Consider the following 16,727-nt stretch of genomic DNA (forward strand, 5'->3'; position numbering starts at 1 on the left):
GACCAGCAACACGGATGGCATCGTGTGTTTTGATGGCGTGTGCTGTTGCCAGAAGACCAAATTCCATCAACGCCTAGCCCATAAGAGCGAAAAGGCTGTTTTAGCGAGGTAAAACGATAACACAGATCTGGCCCAGAGCAGTGCCGAAGGCATATATTGAAAAGGTGAAGCAGAGCTCACTGGAGATGAAGGCACCTTCCGTGATTTTTAGCGCTCAGTCTAAGGAAGAGGAGGAGGTGTACAAGCCACGTGAGATTTCCTGTAGTGCTGAGACACTACAATGGGGCCGACTAGTGTCCTAGGGATGATAGCTAGCTAGCGACCTGCAAGGGGCCGCGACACTGGAGGGGGACAGGATCCCCCCCAATACCGTTAGTGAGTTCTAGTGAAAAATGTGAATTGTGCAGAAATCGTGTGGAGACTGGGGCTGGCGATAGCGCCGGCACCAATGCGACCTCCCCCCCTAGGCTCTAGGGGGTAATCTCCTAGAAGGGAGCGAATCGAAGACAGAGAACACACAGACTTCTTGAATTGTCGTATGTCGACGGAATAAAGCGGTAGAGGCCGAGAAATGGGACTAATCTAGGTGTAGAATGTAGACCTGTAGAGGGACAGGAAACAGCGTAGTCGCAGCCGTAGGCGCCGCGCACTACACTTCCCACTGCGATGCGCTGAAAGTATTTCCGCAGTGGTAACGCAGGTAACTGCATACCAAGTTGTTAGCGGAAAGCTGGAGGCTAGTACGCAGCGCGAGGAAGACAGCTAGTTTTATCTTCGAGATGCTTGGACTTGATTTCGACGCGCTTCTGGGGAAAGATGCATTACGTATCCCGGCCGCAGTTTAGTGGCTGGGGCTGTGAGCGCGCCGCCAGCATGAGCACTCCTGCTTACCTGTTGCCGTTGAAGAGCAGTTGCATCTCATCTGCATGGTGGCGCGGCTGTTTTATCGCGGAGTCACAAAACCTTACAGTCAAATTATTGTCAGGTAAAGATATTCACGTAGTGGATGTGCTGTCTCGATAAATCTAGTACCCGACCCTGCCTCCTCGCAGTGGCTTGTTTGACACTGTAGACATTCTCGAGAGAGCCCTAGTTTCGAGAGCACTCGCAATCAAGATGGCGAAGCCATCAGAGTTAATTTCCAAGCTCCCCTCAACTTTTCATTTTGAATTGCCTTACATGCGGATTTGTATCACGTTATGTGGCGAATCTGTGTACCACCTAGTTCTGAGTTTCTTTGTCGCGTGCTCTGCAACCACCACGATCACATGACAGCAGACCATCACTGCTCATAAAGAGGCCTACCTAGCCCTCAACAGACAACAGTGTTGTCCGGGCATGCTTGCTTGTACGGAAGCATGTGTGAAGCCCTGCATTCAGGCTCATGCCTCTTCATAACTCACTTGGAAGTCGAGGATTTCTTCAGCAGCCGGTCATTCCCTCTCGCCGTTGGATTCAAGTCGGTACAAATCTAAAAGCTGACGTTTGTCTCTCTATCTCCTATAATGACTTCATTTCGGCGCCTGGTGATTCTCTACGCAAAAGAGCATACTTCATTTGCAGGAAGGCGTTGTCGACGGCAGCTGCCACCTTTTGTCGACCGTTTTATTCGCAATCATAGTTTCCTTAAAGCGTTCACTTCCTGTGGACGCCGTCATTTTCAATTCGACGTGTAGCAGTATCTCTGTGATCGGCTTAGCATTTCATGCGCAATCTCTTCCGTTTATCATCCTTGGGAAATGAGTAGACGAACAACCAAAACAGCGACACACGATCTCGCTGATATAAGCAGAAATTATGTACGTAACGTTCTCAAGAAAGGCGCATGCCAGGCTCTCCCAGTGCTTGTGTACGTTACTGAAGTGGCTGAAGAAGCTTATCTTTGGTGCTTATCACAGTAAACGAGTAGGCCCCTCCGTTGTGCAAAAAGCACCGCGCGGAGAAAGGGAACCGACATTGGCATCATGAAAAGGCTTGCTTAAGGATCTCTAGTGGGTTTGCTTTTGGGGCAACGACTAGCCAGGCAGCGCATCTAGAAAATGTATACGCAAGGCAGTGCCGGCATCACAACTTCAGCATCTTCTTTGGGATGCTGAAGCTGTTTATTGTGGGACTAGCGTTGCAACTGTAAGCCCTGCTTCCTGTTTAACACTCGCAGCCCTGCTTCCTGTTCCGCACTCGCAGCCCACAGCTTCGGGGGAAAAGACTTCACGTTGCTTCTACGTTAATCATTGGACGACGCTAATGCTTAAGGACGCCGTATAAGATATAAATGTTTCTGTCTAGCGCTGCCTCGTTGAGGCCACAACTCTGTGAGCTGTCCCTTTGTGAACATACATACATGGCACTAGTCAGCTTCTTTTCCTTCAAAAAACCTTTCTAGTTCCCCGGATGCCCCATTTGTGCTAATCGCACTCTTGTAGAGGGATTTTTGGAGCTTTTATATTCAGTTTAGCGGCGCAATAACCCTCTTGCTGCCTGCTACTGTGCCAACGACGACCCGAAGCAACAGCTGGGAACCAGCTTTGCTCACTCCTCTACAGCTCCAAACAGGCATATCAAATATAAGACATACTGAGAAACAAAATATCCAGCTTTTTCTTCCCTAGACGTCAAACATGCCTTCCCAACTTCCATGCCATACCTCCCGTACCTGCATTCATCGCAGGAGCATTCCACGCCTACGGCCTTTGAAGACAAAAAGCTACGCTAAGCGCACTTGTAGTATATTCATACACGAGTTTTAGCCTTGGCCCGAAGCGCATTCATCGCTTGGACGTGCCCATTGAAGACGAAGGCACCCAGGACAAAGAGCCCACTGTGACTAGCTGCAGCTGCAGCAGCCACAGGCCCCTGTATGCCTATATGCCATATTCCTCATTGTTCGCATAGTCTCACTGCGAGCAAACCACTAGTCCATCACGACGCAGCTTTAACAGGAAGCGTGAAGCTGCATTGCATGCAGCGTCCGAAGCCCATGGGCAAAACTGCAACGCAAGCACGAGCAGCCGCAATAGTAGAGCCTATCGGGATCGCCACTGGGCGTGACACAGTAATTTCGAAGGCAGAAAACTGTGCAAGCATCAAAAATACCCCGCTGCGTCTTGCTGTGGGTGAGCGTTGCGGGGCGGCGGTATTCACGGAGCTGCAACAGCGGCAGTAGTAGCAGGAATAACATACGCGCAAACAATCACGAATTTCCCCCCAAGTGGCTGTGCAAATGTGAAACAACTCGAGGGATTCGTTAAGGAATCCTCCGGCAACAGCAGCAGCAGCAGCCGAGAGGCTGCTGCAGCAGCAACACCAGCAGCAGCACCGCATGGGCGGGCTACTGCAACAGCAGCATCACCATCAGGTGCTGCGCGCAGCATTTTATCTGCCCCAGGACCTTTGCATGTTAATTGCTTCCTTTCTTTGTACTTCGCTTGGCGGTTGCTGCAGCATCAGCAGCACCAGCAGTGGTGGAGCAGCAATAGGAGCAGCGGCAGCCGCAGCGGCAGCAGCTTCCGCATAGGTCGCGGGAGTGAACTTCTCCGAGTAGGGATATAGGATTAAAACAGAGTGTCTGTGCACCTGAGAGCTACGGCGCGCGCGTTCAGTAGCACATATTCATTTTTGGCGTCGCGGCCCGTTATAACAGGAGCATCAGGAGAGGCGGCGGCAGAGGCAGCAGGAACAGCAGGAACACCAGCAGCCTTTCACGTTTGCGCTCTTGCGGACCATTCTTCTTTTTGGATCACTCGTCGCTTGTCTTGTTGCTCTTCGTGGACCCCCAGGCGTTGCATCGTCATAATTGTCACAGTGAGCAGAAGGCAGTGGCAGCAGCAGCAGCAGCAACAGCCAGAATGACAGCGGAGGTTTTTACCCGTAACGGCTTTGATATGGCCGGTGCCGCAGCGGCGATTGCGAACAGCAGCAGCGGGGCCCCCAAACGGCTGCAGCAACGAATAGCAGAGGAGCTGCGCGTGTCGTACCTGACTCCCAGCGGTGGGGGAAACGAAGGCAACAGCAGCAGCAACGGCCACCACGGCAGCAACAGCGGGAGCAAGACGGAGGATGATGCCGATGATGCACAAATTCTTGCCGAGTACATTCTACATTTGCTGCTGAGGGAGAAGGCACCGACAGACCGTCTGTTGGAGGAACTAAAGGAATTCTTAGGGCAGCCAGTGAGCAGGCTTGCTGATGTCGCCTATGCTGCTGCGAGTCTTGTTGGCACTTGTGACGGATTAGCTTCTTGCGCCACAGGGTTTATGTGCTGCCAACTGGGATTATTGTTGACTTGGGGTATCGCTGCAGGCTGACGACTTCACTCGTTGGCTTCAGCGAGAGCTGCAGCAACAGAGCGCTGCCTGCGGCAGCAGCAGCGGGAGACGCCGCAGCAGCAGCAGGTCCAAGCATGTCAGCAGCAGCGGCAAGCACGGCAGCAGTAGCAGTAGCAGCGCCAAGCATTCGAGCACAAACGACGGCACGTCACGAGGGGCGGGCGGCAGCAGCAGTAGCAAGCAAGGCAGCGGCAGCAGCAGACATGGCAGCAGCAGCAGCCACAGATACAGCAGTAGCTCGCAGCACGACTCGTCGCGAGTGGAGGGCCGCGTCTCTCGAAGTGACAGTGGGTTGCAACGCATGCAGCAGCAGCAGCTCGAACAGCAGCAGCAGGTGCAGCCTCATGGCGTTTTTACCCATCTTCTTTGTCTCAGTGTCCCGGGCGTTTTGTTGTTGCAGCGATTTCTCGCCGACTCATCCTTATGCGTGCGGCAGAGCAAGCCGTAAGCCTACAGCACAGCAGCAGCAGCAGCAGCAGAAGGAAGCTGCTTTCTTCGTGCCTTGGCCGTTGTCGCGTCTACTGAGCTGCGCTTGTGATCCTCCGGCGGGAAGCGCCTACGCTGTTTTTGCTGCATTCCTATGTACTCTTGTGATGGTTATCTCTGTATGCAGTCTCCCCAATTCATATATGCTATAGCTTTTTTTGTAAATTTGTTACATGTTGAGTCTTGCTGTGAGCATTCAGTTTGTTTCCTCTTCGTGCTGCACTGGAGCTGCCTACGCTAGCTTGGCGGTCTCAACGCTCTCGGCTGTCTTAGTTTCTTTTGCTCTGATTGCATGTCTACATGCCTTCAAGCTGCTTCTGCCGGATCTCAGGAAGTGGCTTTGCTGTTTAGAACTTTGCTGCAGGCCGTGAGCAGCCGCAGCGGCGGCTTGCGCAGCGGAAGGTCGCACCGGTCGCCTCTGCGAGGCCGGCGCAGCAGGAGTCGCAGCAGGAGCCGCAGCAGGAGTCGTAGCAGCAGCAACGGGAGTAGCGAAACTCCCCCCATGTCGCGTTCTATCTACATCATGGGAAGCACCAACAGCAAAAGGAGCACTCCCTCACCTCCTCCTGGCTCTGTTTGGAGTGCTGCTGCTGCCGCGCATGCCCAGCAACAGCAGCAACAGCAGCAGCAGCAGCAGCAGACACCAGGCTCTGTTCCTGCTGGGGAAGTCTACCGGTCGCAGCCGAAACCCACAACTTTCGAGGTTCAGCAGGCGAAGCAGCATCAGCAGCTCATGCAGCAGCAGCAACTGCTGCAGCAGCAACAGATGCCGCAACAGATGCCGCTCTTGCCTGTCGCGGCGACGGCGCCAGCGGATATCTCAGCGCCGGAGGCAGGGCTGCAGCGTGGGCCAAAAGCCATTTTGAAGTGAGTATTCTGACGGCCAGCTATCTTCCCTCTTTTTGTTCTTTTCTTGTTGTTCACACACTAGTTGTTTGCCGCTGCCTGAGGCGATTTCGCTGCATTGGCTGTCACCTCGCGCTTTCAGCTTTGCCCGTTAGGTTATTTGGTTTCGCGCTGCTTGTGTTGCGGCTTGCTTGTTACTCTGTCCTCACTTGCATCTTTCGCCGCTAACTTTGCGCTGCGCAGGCCAAACCCTCGGTTTGTGGAAGCTTTCCTCGCTGCGGAACACGGGCCTGTCGGGGAGCCCCCCTTCCCAGTGCATGCTGCTTCTGCTGCTGCTGGGCCATCTGTGCACGCCATGCTTCCTCCGCAGCAAGCGAACCCTCACCAGCGGATGCCGATGCAGCCGCAGCAGCCGCAGCACGCGCCGCACCTGGCCGGCTCGACGTTTCCGCAAGCCAAAGTGAGCTCGTCGCTGGATCCACCAGCTGCGAAGCCGCAAGTTCTTGCATGCAGCAACAGCTCTGAGCAGCTCGTTTTTGCTGTTTTCGGGTGTTTTCAGGTCCGCCGCCGGTGTCTTCGCTGGCCTGATTGCCCATTTGGTCCGAAGTGCAACTTCATTCACCCTGCAATTCGCTGTGCCAACTTCCCACGTTGCCCATTTGGCGCTTCTTGCTTTTACTTGCATCCTCCTGTCAAGTGTCGTTACGGGCAGAACTGCCAAAATCCTAGCTGCAATTTCCAGCATCCTGAGAGACCGGTAAGCTTTTTGGCTCGAAACGGGCGAACGGAACATAGAAGTTGCCCAGCGAGCCTCATTTCCTGTGTTCCTCATCAGTCTTCTATTTTTTTTTGTTTCTGGGAAATTCAGCACCGAACTATGTTCATCTGTGCTGCATTCTGTTTCATTGCATTTTGCTGGATTCTGTTTCCATTGTTTCTTCTCGCCTTCTCGATGATACTCGCATTTTTGTGTTCTGGAGGGATGATGCTGCCACCAGGGATGGATGGGGGAGCTAGGAGAAGATGGACTATTTAGGAATAAAGTCTGGACGAAGGACAGCCGTACGTTATCTTTTTTTCGGTGGCAGTTTTGTGAATCGATCCATTGAGACTGCAGTTTTGTCCGAATAACTGTTGTTTAGATCCTTTCTGGGCAGGCGTGCATTGCTTTTGTGCCTTGTGCTATCTCTCTTCAGAGACTGCCGCACCGTCAGAAACAGCGCCAAATCCGGGAGGTGGCGCTTCGACGGCGCAGCAGAATGCTGCTGTTGCTGCTCTGAGTTTTACACTGCCGTCGACTCCGCCCTCCTTGAAAAGGAGGCAGGCGGCTGCGCAGCAGCAGGAGCTTCCATCCTTGACACTCCCGCCTGCTGCAGATGGTGCCACAACGGACCCAGCTGCTGGCGCTGCTGCCCTTGCTGCTACTCCTGCTGCCCCCGGCGCTTCCGTCGAAGGTGGGGACGGCGCCGACATTGAGCTTGATGGGGACGCACCTGAAGCAGCGGCCATGGCGGAGGATGTCTCGGCCTCAGCGTAGCCGCAGCAGTAGCAGGAGTATCCACGGTTGGCAGGCGATGCTGCTTAGAGAAGGGAAACAGTGCATAGCTTTCCTTAACTCTTCGGAGTACTGTGGCTCGCGGGTTGCGTGGCCATAGCTTGGTTGCTACTTATTATGGCTCTTCGTTTGGGTTCCTACGAGTTCCTCCTGCAGCGCGGGCTGGAACTGTGACTGCAACCCAAGAGCTGGAGTCCCCCATAATTTAAGTCAGGGCTTGTTGTCTGGTTCTTCGCTAGTGATTCTGCGAAAGTCTAGACAAATTCAAGGGCCCCTTGACAGGGAGAGTCTACGCCAGCACTGAGAGCGCAGCGACAGAGCGGCGCCGCCGCCGTCCGGTGAAGGATACACCTATTGCTTTTGGTTTAGCTGGTGCGGCAACATTACTGCAGCGGCAGCGTGAACATTGCTGCACCACTGGCAAAAACGAATGTTTGTTTGCTACAGCCGGAGCAGCATATAAGTTTTGCTTCATGAGCAGTGGCGGGTCACGATTTCCTGCTGCAGCGTCCGTAATGTGTAGTTGTTGCTCCAGCAACCGCTGCGGCTGCTTGTCCCGTACTGGATAGGGCCACTGCTGAAGTGTAGCCGTTGCTGCGGCTGCGGCAGGCAGCGCAGGCCCCCGTGCAGTGTAGGCACTTTTGGTAGCAAGTGGCTGCATCGGGCAAGAGGTACGACCAGAAGAGCAGTTTAAGACCAAAACAGATTTGTGGGTAGTGATTGACAAGTTAAAGCTAGAGACTGGCATCAAAGGCCGACGGAGGCGTGTAGAAGACGCCACAACTCGCCAGGCTAGGGTAGACAATGCGGCTACCGCAGACGAGTGGACTGTGAGCTCTAGTGGGCACTGGCAAAGTGCCTTTATAAGCATAGACTAAAGAGCAACAAGAGGACTTATGCCTTAAATTTAACTTGTTGCGCGGATTTTATGTTTCATCAGCATCCTCCCAGCTCTGACTCTAGTTCTGTCAGTGCTAAGCTGTATTTAAACACGCATTGGCGATATCAGGCATTATAAAAGGCGCACGGATTGGGGAAGCTGCAGAGCCCAGTCCCCCAGGAGAGACGCCTGGTTGCTGCTGAGAACAAGATCGTACCTGTAGCACATACAGCAAGGGTTGTTACAGCAACGGGCAACAATGTAGCTGCTGCCCGCAGCAAAGAAATACCAAAACTACCCGAACAACGCCCGTGCAGAGGTGTACTGTGCTCGCTGCAGGCTATCAATACGTGTCTTTATCTTGACCTAGGTGCTATGTAAGCCTTTGTGTGGAAACAAATGAAATTCTGAAGGCCCCAGCTGCTCTTCTGCGTGACGTTTGGTCTAGTGTAGGAAGTGCTGCTGTCATTGCTTCTCATTCCCTGTTTTCCATACGGTTGTGGGTCTCTGTGCCTATTCATCTTTGTCATTTTAGGGCTTTTGCTTCATCTACGTGTGCGCGGCCTTGGCTGTGTATATATAATCTTTCCCAGCCCCTTTGTGCTTTCTCAGATCTCCCCCACGTTCTGCCTGTAGCCGCCTGTGTTGGCTTTTACCCGTAAAGGTGGTGGCTGACACTTGGCGGGGGCAGATGGAACTGTCTAGCGGCTGTTAGCTCTACGATTGCAAACAGGACGCGCCTCACGGCCTTCTCCACCTCCTGCTGCTGCCTCAGTTCCCGAGGCAGGTACTGGGAGGAACGCTGCTGCGCATGTTGCTTCCTACAGGCAGAACCTGGTGCTGGGGCTTCCTCGCTTGCTGCTGCAGCGAGATTGCACGATCGCCGGGAACCTATTTGTCTCGCCTGACAGCACTGTGTCGTGCCGCAGCAGCAGCTGCTGCTGCGCTCGTGAAGCTCACTTGTTCCCACTTTGCTGCGGCTGTAACAGCAACTGCTGCAGCTCTGCGTGCACCAACAAATCGAGATAGGCAGTAACCACCGTTCAAAAGACACTCTTTCGACGGAAGAGGGAAGGAAACCGAAGGCCTTTGGCCGCTGTATGTACAGTACGACCGCCAGTGTGTACGCAGCCTGCTGCTGCTGCTGCTGTAGGCCAGCACTGCTCTCCACAATCCCTGCAGTGGAAAGCAGCTCAGCACAACAATACTCTTAGCAAAAGGTAGAGGCAACGGCGAAGCAGTTAACAGCAGCAGCAGCAACAACAAGGACAGCAGAAACCCCTGAGAGCGAATTCTAAACCATTCGCTGCCGTTTTCTTTCCATGCCTATTAGCCTGCTGATTCACTTCAGTTGGTGGTCTGAAGGACCTGTAAATGCCCGTAGTTTCCGCTCCACTTCTTCTGTCAGATGGGGGGCTTCACAAAGACGCAAGTAAATCAGTGAAAGGGGGGGAGAGGCATGTGGATGTAGGCGTAAGTCAACAGGACCTCTTCCTGATGGATGGCCACCAGTGCAGCTGCACCTGCCGCTGACATTCTTGTTACAGCTGCTGCTGCTACCGCTGTTGCTGCTGCTGGAGCTGTTGCCACTGCTGCTGCTACTGCAGCTGCTCCTGCAGTTGCTGCCGCCGCCTTTAGGAAGCCTTTGGAGCGCATCTCCTATGCCCTGCGGCCCTTCTGGAGCCTTTGCGTGGGACCCTCTTGGCCATTTCAGCTCGTCGGGGTTTACTTCTAAAAGAGAAGAGCCCTTTGGGTACCCATGCAGCTGCAAATCTACCATGGCGCTGTTCCTGTTGCTTCTTTTTTCCATGCTGTTGCTTCTGTTGGTGGATGGGGAAGCACACAGAGATGAGGGGCCTCTTCGTTGTGCGCGGTCTGCGCCCCTGTGTAGCCTCGATGCCGCCGCCGCTTCTGAAGTAGATCCCACTTTTGCTTTTTCCCTGGTCTCTGCATGCGTCTGGTACTTTCTGCTCGACGCAGCGGCGAGCGGTGGCTGGGGAACATGGGGACTTCTGTTCGTGGAGTGGAAGTCTTCTTCACCTGGGGATGAGTCGTGGGGGAGGCGCAGCATGAAAATGGTGTGGACAATGCAGCGGAGGGAAGGACTTAAAAGACGGGGGGTTACATGTATTGCATCTAGAGGCATTTCGACACAATTGGTCTGCATTGTCCGCACGGTATAATGGCAGCCTGAGCAAAATAATAAACCCCCAGAGTACTCAGGAGCCACATCTGTCAAGCCTCTATATTTTGGCGCCTAACTTTACCTGTAGGCACTCTGGTAGGGGGCATATGAAGGTAACACGTGGGGTCACCACGAGGGCCTCTGGACAAAGCCCTCGTGTTACCTGCTGTTCTAATAAGAAATGAAAGCGACCCTGTTGTTGACAGCCCCTCCATTAATTTGATAAAATAAAACTAATAGAGGATTGAGTGTATGCAGTTAAAACTAGGAGAAGTGACACCCATTAGCGTTGGCCGGTGGCTTGGCACCTACCGTTCAACTGTAGCAGTGGCTACTCCAGCGGTCTGACCATTGGGCATGTAACTCACTAGCACCTCCTGGGTCCAATCTGTTCTTCCGCACAACTTTCTATATAGTATGCAGCGAAAGACAATTGATGTTTAAACCAAATGGAATAGCAACTGCACGCGAGACCCCTTCCGTAGCCTTCGTTCGTATGCAATTCAGCGGCGGGCTTTGAGTAACCTCAGCGTTATCTCGACACAAGAACGTAACAGATGCAAAAAGCAAAATGAAGGGGTGGGGCAAACGGCCCGGAGCCTAACGTATGCCTGACGAAGCGGGAGCTGCGGCGGGTGAGCTCTTAAGGGCAGGCCTCGACAGGCCACTCCTGAGGCCGTTACTCCGAACGTATCGAATTGCCAGGAGCTCTCAGTCTATGCAAACCTAAAGGTATCATGTCTACGGTATCTTGTAATACGCCCACATGCCACAATCGTAACCCTATGGAGGTATCTCGAGGGAAACATTTGCGAGTGGCTGGTGTTTCCTGACACCAGCTTGTCCCCGTGCCCTTCGTCTTTTTGTCTGCTGCGTGAACATGCAGCCTGGCATATCTTTACTTCTAGCCCCTCTACTGAGGGGAGCTTCGGGAGGGAAGCTCCCCTCAGTAGAGGGGCAAGAAGTAAAGATATGCCAGGTTGTGTGTCGGAAGCTAACTAGGAAACGTTTCAGTTGCTGTGCATGAGCACATGCTCCAAATAAGCTGGCAGACTAAAGACTGGTCTTCACGCGCATGCATTCATGCAAGCGCACTGCCCAGGCAAGAAACGGAAAACACCCAGGAAGGCCTGTCGAAGCAGGAACAGCCCGAGAGCCTAACCAGCTGATTAAATAGGTTAGCGCCGCAGCAGCTAACGCAAGATTGATGTCACAGCGTGGCTGTGCATCCACAAGCAGTTAAAATGGTACTTGTGCCCCGCACGCCGGGTCCGTTGCCCGGAGTCGATCTGCTTGTGTGTCATTGTAGTGTCAATTCTTCCAGCTCCTGTCCGCTTTGCGGTAGTCCACATACGCCTCCGGATGCATTGACAGGACCTGCATTTCCAGAAAAGACAACGAATTGCACTTCACGGCGAGCTCAAGGGAAGCCTTGATTGCCAGCTAAAGCTGAAGACTGTACAGCTTCTTGTTCAAGACGCGCAAAAAGGGCGTAAGAAAGGCAGCAGGATAAGGCTGAAGCGCAGAGGCTCAGGAGGGCAAGGCAAAAGCAAGGTGGGTGGCATTTAAACACTTGAAGAAGGACCAAGGTTCCCTGGCCGTACCGGCGTGGCCATGATTTCTGGCTGTTTTTCGCAGTAAACCGACTCGCGGACGTAAACTGCACAAGTGCTTGAGGGGAGGTAAATCCGGACAGAGTGAGGGCGGCTGTCCTTAGCTTCGGTTGCTGGGTGTTGCGTTCTCGGCGCGAGTCGGCCAAATCCTCCAAACCGGCTTTCGTCGCTGTCGAGGAAAAGCCGCATAGGCTCGTTGTACATACACCCGACATGGAAGCCCTCGTAGCTCTACAGGTGCGCGCACACACACAACTTATGTTCAACGGCCCATCAGATTCAACAAATCAACAATGTGTCTTACACAACAGGTGGAGAGAATGAGGGTGGCTTTAAAGTGGGGCAAAAACTGCAAAAGAGCTGCAGCTGTTGCCTGCTGCTGCACCATACTCTGGACTCCTTCACACTGGCTATTGTGAAGTGGTGCTCACATTGTGAGGGTGGAAATTGAATGCAAACAGGCAGGACCCTCGTTCTAAAACAACCACCTGGGCCTCCTCATCGCACTTGACGACATAAAGATGGGCGGCCGACTGCCAGCGGAATACGCTTTCCCAGTGGTTGAGGCAGGAGTCGAAAAGCTGCGCGGACAGAAAACACCAGCGACAGCAAACCAGCATCACTAGTAAGGGAGCCAGAAACAGTACACAGCCTCCTGGCTCCCTCTCTCTGTTGCGTCTTGTCTCTAGCGCTGCTGCTCGTTAAGCATATATGAATAAAATCGGCAGTTCCAAAAGTAGTCCAAAGTGCACAGGGGGGAGAGAAGGCCTGACCTCGCACTGGGTGAACTTGAGGGCTGGGCTTTCTGCGAGGTTCCAGCGCCTGAAGGCCTTCGCCATAGAAAAGTGGTTGGCCGGCCGCGGCAGGTCCAGGCCGTCGGGATGCGCGAACTCGTTCGCCATGAAGTTCACCCGGCCGTCCGCCAGGCCCGAACCCAGCAGGCGGTACAGCCGCCACAGCGCGAGGCCGCTGACCACGTGGGGGTCGCAGTCCTCCACTGACATGTGTTCATACATTGCCTGCAACGCACAGAAACGCAAACGCAAACAGAAGACAGGAAATAACATGAGCAAACGAACTAATAAGACGGAAGAAGACACAAATGCAAGGCAGAACGGAAGAATATGGCTGGCAGAAAGACACAGTGGGAAGACCCGAAAAACCGCTCATAATGCCACCACCAAAGAAAAGGGAAAACTGCCAGAAACAAACAATATAAGAATAAGAACTAATAGGGCTGCCTAAGAAACGTTGAGTCGAATGCAATAATGTCGAGGCGCCTATGACTGCAGTCGGAAAAAGCCTAACTGGTCCAATAAGCGCGAAAGCGAGCGTTTCGTCGCCTTCACTGCTGTAGGTCCAGTTAGGGGGGGTGTCATGCTTGTTGCGCTGCTCGTAGTAAATCTCCCGTGTCTGCTGCGCTATGGAATCCCAGCTGAAGCTGAAGGCGGCAGTGACGCGGCCCCTAGAACCCATCCACCGCGCATGTTCGAAGTTCTTCAGAATCTCGCAACAGCCCCAAGCAATGCTTCCAGGAGTTGGATCCTGCGAGCCAATAAGTGCAAAGATGAGCTAAAACACCACAGGTGAAAATGCAGCTTTTTTGGAGAGGCAGGCATACAGGAACGTCAAAATGGGAAGAGTGAGCGGCACCACAACACGCAGATCCGGGGAAGGAAAAAGCAAAGTGGAGCAAATCCTGCACCCCACAAACAGTCCCGCGAGTCTAAACTTGCCCCGTCTCTGCTGTCAAAGTCATTTTTGGACCTCTTTCCTGTGATGCAGCTCTGTTCCACGACCCAGCGGCACTGGGAGAAAAACCAATTGGAGGCAAAGGCTGCAAACTCACCACAAGAATGCCTGTAATGTTGGGGTTGACGAAGTCCCTGGGTCCTCCACTGTTGGTGGCAACGACGGGCTTGGAGGCGCTCCAGGCCTCCAAGACCACAATGCCGAAAGGCTCGTTTCTCGAAGGGACGACCACCGCGTCGCAGGACTTGAAAAGCGCATGCAGGGCCCCGCCTCCCATTTTGCCCACAAAGCGCACTAAACACGCAGGCGAACACAAACGGCCAGCAGCTGCATCTGCCACGCATGCATTTGCGTGGCAGCAGCGGGGCCCCACAGCGGGGCCCCACAGCCCATAGAAGCCGGCAGGAAGAATAAGCTAGTGCGAGTCAGCTGGCACAACGAAGCAGCAAGGCAAAGTGGCAAAATGAGCATCTGCAGATGGAAAGGTGGAAGTACCTGAATGAGTCACGCCCAGCTGAGCTGCGCGGCCCTTGAGACTCTCCATCATGTGGCCGTCCCCCACAAAGACAAACTTGGCATCGCCTCGGAACTTGTGGATAAAAGGCACTGCTTCTAACAGCAGATCCGGACCCTTCTGGACCACCATCCTCCCTGTGAGCCTCACACGAACCAGTAGCAGCTGCTTATCCCGAGGCAACACTGCTAGCAACAAAAAGCATGTAAACTTCACATGACAAACTGCCAGGTGGGAAGGGCAAAATGGACTCCTTCCGTCAAATGTTCGATAGTAAGAGCCCCGCCAGATCACAGCAACATGATTCGTTTACGTTGTGTCACGGAACCACCGAGGGTGCTGCTCAGCTGCTCGAGATAAAAGAAGGCAGATGTACTGCTGCTGCTTCAGACTGCACAGGACAGACTGAGTCTAGATGGGCTGGTGGCGACTAAGGCGTTCTCACCCACAAACAAGAACATGGGGTCCAGAGCCCCGACCCCGTAAGTGTGTTTCACAGCGCCTGGGTCAACCTCGCCGTCAAACTTGTTGCAGTTTATGCCGTTATAAATGACAGTCATCTTCGCGGGGTGGACTCCGTACTGCGCTCGCACTTCCTCGGCCAGCACTCCACTCACACAGATCACGCGGTCCGCCAAGTGGCAAGCTTCCGCTGCAGCAGGCCGCAGGCGAGAAGCAGACAAATAGCAGACAAATAAGAAAGCCCCAGAAACCCAGAACGCCGAACAGCACTTACAACACCGACACGCTTCGACTCCGCCGCTGGCTCCTTAACTCCCTTTCCCTTTGGGAGACAGACAGTGGAGCGCATGCACACAAGTGGGGCTTTGTTGGGGCCAAGAAACCCAGACTGACACAAGAGGAAGTTCATACTAAGTCCACTAGTGAGCAGAAGCAGCAGCAAAAGCAGCAGCACGACCGCAGCTACGAACTAACCCTCAATGTCTCGAATCCTCTTCGACACCCCGCCGTAGTTGTTGTTGCCGCAGCGGCCAAATTCCGTGGAGTGCATCGTAAGAATGGCAGTTCTCCCCTGCAGACCCGCCACAGCGCAGCAGAAAGCCGTCACTGACACGGGTTTTGCAAAACCCAGAAAAGAGGAGCCCGCCGCTCCCGCAGATTGCACTGATTAGGCCATTCTTCCTAACAAAGAAATGCAAAGTCTCTCGGGAATAGAGCCAGGAACTTTACAGAAGAGCCCAAAACTTGCCATTTGTTTGGCCCGGATGAGGGCGCGGCCCGCGAGCCAGTCGTGTGCGTGGCAGATCTCGAACTCCGTGCCCATGGCCTCTTCGACGCTCAGCATGCATGCAATAAAGCTTTCGCACATGTTTTGAATCTCCACCACGAAGTCCCGGTCCAAGTCGAAAGTGCATTCGTGGTACATCACGCCGTAGTGCTCTGAACAGCCCCCACAAGACTCCATTGCCCTCACAAAAACGTGAACTTCGTGGCCCTGGCGAGACAGGCCCGCGGCCAACTCCGTCACGTGGGGAGCCACCCCCCCCACCGCGTGGGTATGCAGCGACTCCCACGCAAACAGCGCGATTTTCAGGCGTCTGCGAAGCAAAGCCGAAGCACGCACCAGCAGCGCCATCGGCCAGCAGCAGCAACAGCCAGCAGCAGCAGAAGCACCAGCACCCAGCAACAGCACCCAGCAACACCGACAGCAGCAGAAGTAGCAGCAACAGCAGCACGGCCGCGCGGCTTCTCCCCTAGGGCCAGCGAGCTGCCCCCTACAGTGCGCACGGCAGGCGAGACAGAGCTAGCTAGCTGTCCAGCTAGCTAGCTGCCCAGCTAGCTAGCTGCCCCGCCCCCCTAGACTTGAGCTAGCCACTGGGGAGGGTCCCTCACCTCCTGCAGACCCTGGTGGTGTCGGCGTCGTCGACCGAAACCAAAAGTTTTTCCGTGTTGGGTTTGTTGGCGAGTGCCCAGAGGACCTGGGCAGTCATCCACCGGCCGTGGCGGCGGCCGGACTGGCGAATGAGGCGGCGGAGGCTCTGGCTGAGAGAGCTGTCGAGGCGGTAGTCGAAGCCGAGGCCCCCCTGGGCCACTGGTCTGCACAGTGTGGGGTATCCTGTGCATTCCTGGGCGATCGAGAGCCGCTGGTCCTCCGGCAGCAGCGCAGCCAACAGCGAGTTCGCCAGCGCCAAGTACAACACCCCCGACGCGCACAAGTCCCGACTCAGGTAAGCCCCGTAGTCGTACAGTTCGGGCTGCCGCAGCACGCTTCGCTGGTCGTACAGCATCCACGGCACGCCTTCCAGCCGGAACCCGTCGAGTCTGCAGCAGCGCAGCAGCAGCAGCAAGCAGCGCGGCAGCAATCACAAGCAGCGCAGCAGCAGCAGCAAGCAGCACAGCAGCAACGGCAAGCACAGCAGCAGCAGCAAGCAGCGCAGCAGCAATGGCAAGCAGCACAACAGCGGCAACAAGCAGCACAGCAGCAGCAACCAGAGGCACAGCAGCAACGAACAGCAGCACAGCAGCACAGCGCAGCTGCAGCCCATGGGCTAGTTCTCTGCAGACGACCTCCCACAGAACCAAACTCTAGAACTACAAATGCTGCACAGA

The 16,727-nt window shown here is 54.4% G+C and overlaps 3 protein-coding genes across 3 annotated transcripts; 1 reads left to right on the forward strand and 2 right to left on the reverse strand.

The window, feature by feature from the left end:
• Positions 1-3,845: 3,845 nt before the first annotated feature.
• Positions 3,846-7,194, forward strand: ETH_00030285 (zinc finger (CCCH type) protein, putative; the record flags this gene model as incomplete). Its single annotated transcript, XM_013373519.1, has 8 exons — positions 3,846-4,169; positions 4,300-4,612; positions 4,726-4,769; positions 5,176-5,678; positions 5,901-6,117; positions 6,217-6,414; positions 6,656-6,719; positions 6,854-7,194. The coding sequence occupies 8 exons, from the start codon at positions 3,846-3,848 to the stop codon at positions 7,192-7,194; spliced, it is 2,004 nt and encodes a 667-aa protein (XP_013228973.1).
• Positions 7,195-8,224: 1,030 nt separating this feature from the next.
• Positions 8,225-10,259, reverse strand: ETH_00030290 (uncharacterized protein; the record flags this gene model as incomplete). Its single annotated transcript, XM_013373520.1, has 3 exons — positions 8,225-8,309; positions 8,749-9,268; positions 9,461-10,259. 3 exons carry the CDS (start codon positions 10,257-10,259, stop codon positions 8,225-8,227), a joined length of 1,404 nt encoding a protein of 467 aa, XP_013228974.1.
• A 1,329-nt stretch (positions 10,260-11,588) lies between these two features.
• On the reverse strand, positions 11,589-16,405 carry ETH_00030295 (glycan synthetase, putative; the record flags this gene model as incomplete). Its single annotated transcript, XM_013373521.1, has 11 exons — positions 11,589-11,654; positions 11,882-12,121; positions 12,322-12,471; positions 12,664-12,909; positions 13,199-13,435; positions 13,740-13,936; positions 14,138-14,293; positions 14,602-14,808; positions 15,093-15,189; positions 15,343-15,715; positions 16,011-16,405. 11 exons carry the CDS (start codon positions 16,403-16,405, stop codon positions 11,589-11,591), a joined length of 2,364 nt encoding a protein of 787 aa, XP_013228975.1.
• Between the last annotated feature and the right edge of the window lie 322 nt (positions 16,406-16,727).

Source organism: Eimeria tenella, genomic scaffold, assembly GCF_000499545.2.
Source record: "Eimeria tenella Houghton genomic scaffold, Eth_scaff15, whole genome shotgun sequence".
Taxonomy (NCBI): domain Eukaryota; phylum Apicomplexa; class Conoidasida; order Eucoccidiorida; family Eimeriidae; genus Eimeria; species Eimeria tenella.